Source organism: Scyliorhinus canicula, chromosome 7 (genome assembly GCF_902713615.1).
Source record: "Scyliorhinus canicula chromosome 7, sScyCan1.1, whole genome shotgun sequence".
Classification (NCBI taxonomy): Eukaryota; Metazoa; Chordata; class Chondrichthyes; order Carcharhiniformes; family Scyliorhinidae; genus Scyliorhinus; species Scyliorhinus canicula.
In genome coordinates, this window is record NC_052152.1 from 173,150,243 (window position 1) to 173,160,814 (window position 10,572).

General features: G+C 47.0%; 1 protein-coding gene across 3 annotated transcripts in view; it reads left to right on the forward strand.

Annotated features, from left to right (window-relative positions):
• Positions 1–9,746, forward strand: part of slc17a9b (solute carrier family 17 member 9b) — an 82,094-nt gene extending 72,348 nt beyond the window's left edge. For all 3 annotated transcript variants that reach the window (XM_038803312.1, XM_038803311.1, XM_038803313.1), the window contains one exon: positions 8,221–9,746. In XM_038803312.1, the coding sequence (XP_038659240.1) occupies positions 8,221–8,363 (143 nt within the window). In that variant the 3' untranslated portion in view covers positions 8,364–9,746. The remainder of the gene's footprint in view (positions 1–8,220) is intronic.
• Positions 9,747–10,572: the final 826 nt, after the last annotated feature.

Here is a 10,572-nt window from a genome sequence, read left to right on the forward strand (position 1 = left end):
CCGTGAGCTAGCCCGCCCCAGCTAGCTTGGTGGCCCTCATCCCTGGCGCTGGATAGTCTCCCACCTATTCCCCCCCCCCCCCCCCCCCCCCCCCATAATAACATACTCCGACATCACACAATTGCCCGACAGAAAAACACCAAAATCTAAACAAGCACACCTCCAAGCCCCAACAGTGCAAATGAAAACCTTAACTCACTCACCTCTGCCACTGGTCCCAAATCAATACTGTACAGAAGGCATTACAAACAGCTTCCACAAAACGAAAAACGGGAAACTTTTTTTTAAAGGACAGAAAAACAAAACCAAAAAAAACAGCCCATGAACGTTGCAGCAAAGTTCAAAAGTTCTCAGCCCACCACCTGCTGCTAATTGCCACTCCGAGGAAGTTATAGCCCCAAAATATGGGTCTTTTAAACTCACAAAGTATAGGCTGTGAGGTTGTAATATATTTGGACAAAAACTGATGCACCCATCTCTACAACTTTGGAATTTGAACTCTATTAAGCACGCATATGACGGCTCCCTTTCTGTCTGTCTACAAGAATTACACCAAAGTTTTATACCCCTGAATCAGGCCTGACGATCCAAATGTATGCCATTGTGTTGATACTCCACAAGCTTCCTCCTCTTCCTAATTACGTCTTCCACCCTGCTACCATGTCCTTCTGTTCTCTCTCGTGTATGCATCTGGCGTACTGTTAAGTGTGTCATTGCTATCTGCTTCAGGCACTCCATGTGTCAGCACGTTCTACATTTTTCAATGCTTTCTGTATAAAGAAACCTACCTCCTAAATCCTTCAGTTACTCTTTTAGTACCTTTTTATATTTATGAAACCTTGTTCTGTATTCACCCACCAGTAAAGATAGTTTCTCCACGTTCACACTATTGAACCCCTTGATATTTTTAAAGACCTTTTCCAGAGAATAAAGTGCCAGCCCTATATATTGGATTTTATGTTGAATAATCTGTTTCAAAGCACATTTAGTACAGTCGTATAGTTTTGGGAACTGCAGAATATCAGTTTTTTTGTGTGTGTGTGCGCGCGCGTGATGTGCGTGTACTATGACCATCCTAATAACCTATTGCAGGCATGTAATTCTGTAATGCCCTGTGTACCATGCCCCTTAACTTTCTGCCCTATGATACACTATGCCTAATGCTTGAAACACAGCTGGCTGCTCTGCTGTGTAGATAGCAAAAGAAAGTCTCTTATGGGACTTTTTCTGTCACGATATGCACAAAGAAACATCGGGAGATAAAACAGGAGCAGAAATCGGCCTATCGAGCCTGCTCTGCCATTCAATGTGATCATGGCTGATCCTCTATCTCAACACTATACCCCTGCCTTCTCCCTATACCTTTAGTGTCTAGAAATCTATCTATTTCTTCAATAAATTCAGTGACTCGGCCTCCACAGCCTTCTGTGGTGGAGAATTCCCCAGGTTCATCACTCTATGAAGAGGTTTCTCCTCAACTCAGTCCTAAATGGTTTACCCCGTATTCTGAGACTGCAACTCCTTTTCCTAGATTCTCCCTAGCCAGAGGAAATATCATCCCTCCATCCAGTTTGTCCAGCCCTGTCAAAATTGTATACATTTCAAATGTGATCCTCTCATTATTCTAAACTCTAGTTAATCCAGGCCCTGTCGAACCAATCTCCCCTGATATAATCCTGCCATCCCACAACTCAGTCCGGTGAACCTTTGCTGCACACCTTCCATGGCAAGTGTGTGCTTTCTTATGTACAGAAACCAAAACTGCACACAATACATTAGGTGAGGTCTCACCAATGCCATTGTTCCTGTATTCAAATCCTCTTGCAATGAAGGCCAATTTACCTTTTGCCTTCCTAACTGCTTTCTGTACCTAAACACTTGTTTTCAATGACTGGTGTACAGGAACACCGAGATCCCTTTGTACATCGAGGCCCCTGTGAGGATGCTGGCCCCAGTCCCACTGGGGTGCAACCTGTCCAGCTTGTACAGGACCTAGCTTCCTCAGTCGGTTCCAATACCTTGGGAATCTAAATCCCTCCCTCTTACACCATCCCTCCAGCTACGCATCCATCTGCTCTAATCTACAATCCTGCTCTCGCTGGCACATGGTACTGGAAATATCCTGAGACTATGACCATTTGAGGTCCTGATTTTTAATTTATTTCCTAAATCTGCTTGCCGGACCTTGTATCTTCTTCTAGCATCGTTGGTGCCAATATGGACCCCTACTTCTGGCTGTCCACCATTCCCCTTCAGAATGTCCAGCAGCCACTCCGAGACTTCCCTTAGCCTGACACCAAGGAAGCAACATCCCATCCTGGTGTCTTGTCTGTGGCTGGAGAACATCTACCTGTTGCCCTTACGATAGAATGGCCATCACTGCTGCTCGTCCTCTCTTTTTTTTTTTTTCCTACCCCTCAAATTCCCAAGCCACTCATGGTGCCACAGATTTGGCTCTCTCTACATTCCCCTGAGAAACCATGGGCTGGAGTCTCCACACCCCGACGCCGGAATAGCGGCTGGCACCGGAGCGGGGAATCCATTTTCCCATATGGAATCGGGGCCAGCGCCGGTTCCTCGATTCTCCAGGTGCTGAAGAACGCCGTGCCGCATATCGCCTGGATGCCCGGCCACCATTCTCCTCCCCCGATGGGCCGAAGTCCTGACGCTGTGGATCTAACATGGTTGGGATACTCAGTCCGTAGCCGCCATGATCGGGGGTGGGCCAATCAGAGGGCATAGGGGGCCTTATACGGGACCGGGCAATGTTTGGGTGGGTGGTCAGGGTCGGACATGTGGCCAATCGGAGGCACTTTGTTTAGAATCCAGCAACGCAGTCCGAGTCTGCCATGGAGCACGGCGTAGCCGCTGGAGGCCGCCGCCATGAGCATGCGCGGCCTCCGACCATGAACTGTGGGGCCCGTATCTGTAGCAAAAGCTGCTAGTTTCACGCAGGGTCCCTGCTAGCCCCCTGCAGGGCTAGGAATATGTGGCCCTTTCACGCCAGTTTTTCTGGTGTGAAAGTCCAGTTTTTATGATGGCATTGGGGCATAGTCCCAATGAGAATCCAGCCCCATATCTCCCCACAGTATCAACTGTGGAAAATCTGGTAGAGAGGGAGTTGGACTCCGGGGATTCCTGTACTACCTGCCTGGTGCTTTTTACTGTCTGGCGGTCATCCGTTCCCTTTCAGTCTGTGCACTCTTTTTACCTGCGGTGTGACCACCTCACTGTACATGCTGTCCGCAAAGATCTCAGCTTGTGGATGCTCCACAGTGACTAGCCGTTGTTCCATTTCTGAAACATGGGGGTGAATTCTCCTCCGGTGGGATTTTCTATTTCACCGGCAGCACACTCCCACCCGCGGATTTCTTGGCGGCATGTGGTGGCTACAATGGGAAATCCCATTGGCCAGCAGCATAAACGGACAATGCCACTGCCAGTGGCAACATGCCGCTGAGAAACACGCGGCTGGGGAGGCGGAGAATTCAAGCCATGGGTGTTGTGTATCTGCAACTGGAGATATTTCCTGTGTATGTGCTCCATCTGGACACAGGAAGTGTCCCTGACTTCCCACGTTCCACAGGAGAAGCATTGCATGTGGCTATGCTGCCCTGCTATGGCTTACCGTTAAATTAGACCCTTTATGTTTACTTCTTGACTTTAAAGAACGTTAAATATTCTAGGGACCTTACCTTACTTCATATACTTTAAACGCTACTTAACCGAAACTGAAGTCTATTATTTACTTAAAAGACTACAGTAGAAATACTCACCCGGTCTCAGTTAACAAGGCCTCCACTCATCTCACGCTTGCTCCCGGTTGCACTCTATAAACTTATGTTTCCATTGGGATGTCACTCTTGGATGTTTTCAAAAATTACCTCTCTCATGCAGCTTTTATTCAGCCCTTCTGGGTGCTGCTGACAGTCTATCCCAGGGTCAGCCCCTCACCCTCTAGGTGCTGCTGACAGCCTACCCCAGGGTCAGCCCCTTACTCTCTAGGTGCTGCTGACAGCCAATCCCAGGGTCAGCCCCTCACCCTCTAGGTGCTGCTGACAGCCAATCCCAGGGTCAGCCCCTCACCCTCTAGGTGCTGCTGACAGCCTACCCCAGGGTCTGCCTCTCACCCTCTAGGTGCTGCTGACAGCCTACCCCAGGGTCTGCCCCTCACCCTCTAGGTGCTGTTGACAGCCTACCCCAGGGTCAGCCCCTCACCCTCTAGGTGCTGCTGACAGCCTACCCCAGGGTCTGCCTCTCACCCTCTAGGTGCTGTTGACAGCCTACCCCAGGGTCAGCCCCTCACCCTCTAGGTGCTGTTGACAGCCTATCCCAGGGTCAGCCCCTCACCCTCCCTCTAGGTGCTGCTGACAGCCTACCCCAGTGTCAGCCCCTCACCCTCTAGGTGCTGCTGACCGTTTATCCCAGGGTCAGCCCCTCACCATCTAGGTGCTGCTGACAGCCTACCCCAGGGTCTGCCTCTCGCCCTCTAGGTGCTGCTGACAGCCTATCCCAGGGTCAGCCTCTCACCCTCTAGGTGCTGCTGACAGCCTACCCCAGGGTCTGCCTCTCGCCCTCTAGGTGCTGCTGACAGCCAATCCCAGGGTCAGCCCCTCACCCTCTAGGTGCTGCTGACAGCCTACCCCAGGGTCTGCCCCTCGCCCTCTAGGTGCTGCTGACAGCCTACCCCAGGGTCAGCCCCGCCCCCTCTGGGTGCTGCTGACAGCCTACCCCAGGGTCAGCCCCTCACCCTCTAGGTGCTGCTGACAGTCTACCCCAGGGTCAGCCCCTCACCCTCTAGGTGCTGCTGACAGCCTACCCCAGGGTCAGCCCCGCCCCCTCTGGGTGCTGCTGACAGCCTACCCCAGGGTCAGCCCCTCACCCTCTAGGTGCTGCTGACAGCCTACCCCAGGGTCAGCCCCGCCCCCTCTGGGTGCTGCTGACAGCCTACCCCAGGGTCAGCCCCTCACCCTCTAGGTGCTGCTGACAGCCTACCCCAGGGTCAGCCCCTCACCCTCTAGGTGCTGCTGACAGTCTATCCCAGGGTCTGCCTCTCACCCTCTAGGTGCTGCTGACCGTTTATCCCAGGGTGTTCCTCTCACCCTCTAGGTGCTGCTGACAGCCTATCCCAGGGTCAGCCCCTCACCCTCTAGGTGCTGCTGACAGCCTATCCCAGGGTCAGCCCCTCACCCTCTAGGTGCTGCTGACAGTCTATCCCAGGGTCAGCCTCTCACCTTCTAGGTGCTGCTGACCGTTTATCCCAGGGTCTGCCTCTCACCCTCTAGGTGCTGCTGACAGTCTATCCCAGGGTCTGCCTCTCACCTTCTAGGTGCTGCTGACCGTTTATCCCAGGGTCTGTCCCTCACCCTCTAGGTGCTGCTGACAGTCTATCCCAGGGTCTTCCTCTCACCCTCTAGGTGCTGCTGACAGCCTATCCCAGGGTCAGCCTCTCACCCTCTAGGTGCTGCTGACAGCCTACCTCAGGATCTGCCCCTCACCTTTTAGGTGCTGCTGAAAGCCTATCCGAGGATCTGCCTCCAGCTGCTGCTGGCAGGCTGTCCTAGGGCCCTCATCTTTCCCTCTCCTCTAGGTGTTGCTGACTGCCTGTTTTAGGGTCCTCCACTCGTTTTATTATGCTCTTGACCTAGCATAAGCTGCTTCCTTGATGTGCACTCTGACAAAGGACGGTTCAGACTTGGAGATAGCTTTAACACATTTATTAAACTGTTAATGATTCTCCTACTTAGATTCAACTCTCCTGTTAATCCTGCTATAGCTACTCAGACTATCTAACCAGTCTGCTACAATCCACGTGGTGGGTGTGATGTGTTGAATCAACCCTGTGTACTCACTAAGTGTCTCCACTGGAAAGCGGAAGACCACGTGTGCTGTGTCCTTGTATATGGGTTGGTGTAATGCCCTCCTGTGGTAGTGTCACCTTTGTGTGTGTCTTGAATGCCCATTGGTCGTGTCCTATCTTACTGACCTATTGGTTGACCGTCTGTGTGTCATAATGTCTCTGGTGCTCCCTCTAGTGTCTAGCTAGCTGTAGTGTGTTCACATTAACCCCTTGTGTATTTATAGTGATGCATATCACCACACCACTCACCCCCAGGTGCTGCTGACTGCCTGTCCCATGTCCATTTCTCAACTTCTAGCTGCGTCTGGCAGTTTGTACTGGGTGTGCATCCTGCCTTGTCCTCTAGCCACTGCTGACAGCCTGTCTTGGGGTCCTCCTGTTGTTTTCTAAGTATTGCTGGCTATCTATCCCAAGGTCCTTCTCTCTCTCCCTCCTTCCTCTAGGAGAATGTATTGATATTAATGGTGTTACAGTATCATATATTGGCTTCATACCCCATACAAATACCCGCAACTTTGTAGATGAAGAGATCAAATTCGATGTCCTAAGTTTTAGAGGGAAACTTAAATAATGCACATTCTTCCTGATTCCGTTTATATGGGGAGTGGCATTCTGTTCTATTCTGTTCCTGAGCAAAAAATGGAAAGGAAATAGGGGTGGGTCAGGAAGAAGAGAAAATGACCTTGTTTCTTTGGAATTCAACGTTCGTCTTTTAGGATGACTTTACAAGCAGTGAATTGCGCTTGGATACACACGTTCCATGTTATTGCTGTTGAGTGCAAAATGTTCTATGCCCATCAAGGTGAATGTTCTATGCATTCAAACTGAAGTTTACCAGGCAAAGCACAAAGCTTGGAAACAGATTTGATAGTGTCAAACTCTACTCGCTGATGATAAGATTCTTCTTAAATTAAAATTTTCTAATGCTAGTAAAATTCCCTTCGTCACATGAACCATAAACATCATACACTGGTTACAGCACAGGTGGAGTCTGTTCAGTCCATCATGTCTGTGCTGTCCCTGATTGAGCAATTCAGCCAGTGCCACTCCCCCTGCTTCGCTCCATAGTCCGGCACATTCTTCCTTTTCCAATAATAATCCAATTCCGGCTTGAGTGCCTCATTTGAATCTGCCTCCACCAAACTCTCAGGCCGGCATCCCCCCCCCCCCCCCCCCCCCCCCGGGCTGAGGGGCATGGTTCTAGAGCCAGGGGACACAGTCTTAGAATAAGGGGCAGGCCATTTAGAGCCGAGATGAGGAGGAGTTTCTTCACTGAAGTTGGTGGAATTCTCTATCCCTAAGGGCTGTGGCAGCACAGTCATTCAGTACATTCATGATAGAGATCAGTTGATTTCTAGATATAAAAGATTTGAATATTGTTGAGGTAGAAGATTAACCATGATCTGGTTGAATGTTTTCCTCTGTCCCTATTTTCTATACCACTGCACTCTGCCTCTATTTATAAAGACTAGGATGCATTGTTAATCACTCTCTCAATTTGTCCTACTACCTTCAATGATATGTGGCACATACATCTAGGTCCCTCTACTTCTGCGGCCCATTTGAATTGTACCCTTCGTTTTATATTGCGTCTCTGTCAGGGGAGCACGGTGGCGCAGTGGTTAGCATTGCTACCATGGTTCGATCCGGGTTCTGGTCACTGTCTGTGTGGAGTTTGCATATTCTCCACATGTTTGCGTGGGTTTCGCCCCCGCAACCCAAAGATGTGCAGGGTAGGTGGATTGGCCACGCTAAATTGCCCCTAATTGAAAAAAAAATGAATTGGGTACTCTAAATTTAAAAAAAAATATTGTGTCTCTGTGTTCTTTCTATCACTTCCCTGCACGGAATGTCATCTGCCATTTGCCTTCCCATTCTACTAATCTGTCTATGTCCTTTTGAAGTTCAACACTATCTTCCACACAGTTCACAGTTTTGTGTCGTCTGCAAATTTTTTAATTGTGCCCTGTACACAAAGGTATTGGTCATTAATATATCCGGAAGAGAACGGAACCCTGGGGAACACTGACTCCTGGGGAACTCTGCTAAAAACCTTCCTCCGCTCCCAAGGATGGAAACTCTTTTTGGATTCGATTTGCACTGGACTGTAGTTTGTACTGCACCGGATTTAGAACTATCCCCTGGATACTTAGACCTCCTGACTTAAGTACATGTGGGAGTCAGATCACCGACTGAACTTCCAGATTTTGCTACCAATCTTGTATCAATACACATGAAAATCATATCCGACTAACAAGTATGTAGGCTTCCAGAGGTTTACACTGAGTTGTGGTATTACACATGCTTCCCCCCCTTCCACAGACACCAACGTTGTTAACTGTATTTTCTCTTTGTTATAGGTGTTTTTTTAGTGTACTTCGCAGGTTACCTCATAGAGACCTCAGGATCCTGGCCATCAGTTTTCAACTTGATCAGCGTAGTCAATGTATTTGGCCTTTTGATCTTCATCACCTTTGGCCAGGCAATGCGGGTAGACATTTAAGTAGTTGTTTCATATTAAATAAAATTGTAAAGTTACTGCACATACATTTTAAAGAGAGAGAGAATATACTTTTTAACTGTATAGGGTCCTGAACAGTTTTTTTTTTCTGGGATCGAGGAGCTCTTTATTGTACTTTTGTTCATGAGCAAGTTGCTGCTGAAGTCCTGTTTTGAACAAAAGCAGCACTTAAATATACACAAAATGTTAATGCTATTTTTAGTGATTTTCTTTGTTGGAGAGATACTATTTTTACATAAATAGAATATTTATCAGAATGTAAAAATACCAAACTTGTAACAAACAAAATTTAATTCTATTTGAGACTTCTCAGAAGATGAGATACAGGTCATGTATTCTTAAAAGAGGGTGCTGATAGAGAAAACCAATATTAAATTCAGGAAAAAATGTAGCTGGCCTACGCTGTGATCTTTTCATTGTATTAGCTGTATATTCTGACTGCATGCTCATAGGTGCGCACAGAACATTTGTTTCCAGTTAGGATATTATTTTTATATTAGCAACACTTATTAGATCAACAATAGCCCTCATTTCTAAGTTTTGCAGCTTACAGGTATCCATTTTAACATGCCAATATCTCTCATAATCTCTACATGCTCTTTAATTCATTGCGGGATTCTTGCTCTTATATAGTGCCATTATTTTTTTAAATCCTAGTTGACCCTTTCCACAGTTGGAACAAATTTCAAACTTCACACGTCTTAAGTCTGGTTCTCTTGTTGATTATTTTTAAAGACCTCCAAATTGCTGGGCATGGTTGGTTACAATAGGTGAATTGACCTTTATCAGTTCCGTGGATAGAGTGACTGGCTTAAACTTGGCTCCGTTCAGGTATCCTGAATCTTGTGGTGTTTGCGTGTGTTTTTTTTTCTGACTGTCAGCTTGTCAACTCAGTGAAGTCTATTTAGGGTCCATGTGCTACATGTATGGCGGGTCATAGAACAAATGGGATGTTGGGCATTTATTTCCATGATTGAAATGTGCAATTTTCAACATTTGTCTTTGCTCGCTTTCTCTTTCTGCTTTTAGAATGGAGCAGAAAATCCATCCTCGGCTAGCTTGAAATTAAATTATAATATTTGATTACCGCATAAGATAAGAATATTTAGTTTAAATTTCCCATGTTTGTATTCATTAATGCTTGTATATTCAGAATCAAATATTTTATGTTTAAATGTTAGATATAATTGCTCAACTTTTAAGTTGCATTGTAATTATGAGATGCTTAAAGAATACGTCAATTTCCAAATCATTTACTCTGCTGAATAAAACATAATATTTGGGCTGAGTTGAAAATATTTGAACTACAGTTATTTTGTAAAATATTGATGGCAATAAACGTTGAATATCAACATTTTATCTTTCTGTGTTGCTGGATGTACAGTCTGTCCAATCACCTGTTAATTCAGATTTTCGAAGGTTAACTGGATTCTCTATTCCCACTACCGGCCAATGGGATTTCCCATTGTGACCACCACAGGTGACCCAGGAAACCCGCAGGGTGCGCTGCTGATGGAGCGGAAGAACCGCCGGCGGATAATTCGCCCCCTTGTTTATCATTTGAAAATGTGCTCAACAATTTAATCAGATCACTGACTGAACTTCCAAGTTTTGCTACCAATCTTGTATCAATACACATGAAAATCATCACCTATGCAAACATGTCTGGAACGATCTAAAGGATGCGTCATGCCCAACTTGGGAGGGTAAATCTCGCGAGAGGCATCTCGCCCACAATGGGTGGGATCCAGATCAGATGAATTTCAATATTAAAGATGCAGTAAGCATCACTTCAATATGCACTCACCGGACTTATCCAAGGTGCGGGATCTAACCCCCGCCCTTTGTAGACCCGGTGAGTTGGTGTATTGGGGGGGCGTTTAGAGATTGGGATGCTATTAAAAATGGTGATCTGATCTCTTGCTTGATGAGCGGAGCCCGTTCATGAAATGGGAATGAGTGTGGCCTTGCCTGGGCATTCCTCGCTGAGACTCCGAAATGAAGCTGAGTCCCTTTCGACAGGGTAGTCTTTCTCACCGCTTCCAGCGCCAGGAAATACTCTCTAAATGTGCTCGACATAGGACTCTGTTTCATTTCTGGTTAAGCATTTCTGTTAACACTGAAAGAATTACTGAGATTTTTTAAGAAATCATATACGTTCTCTAAAAAAAATTAGTGGCTGGACAACGTA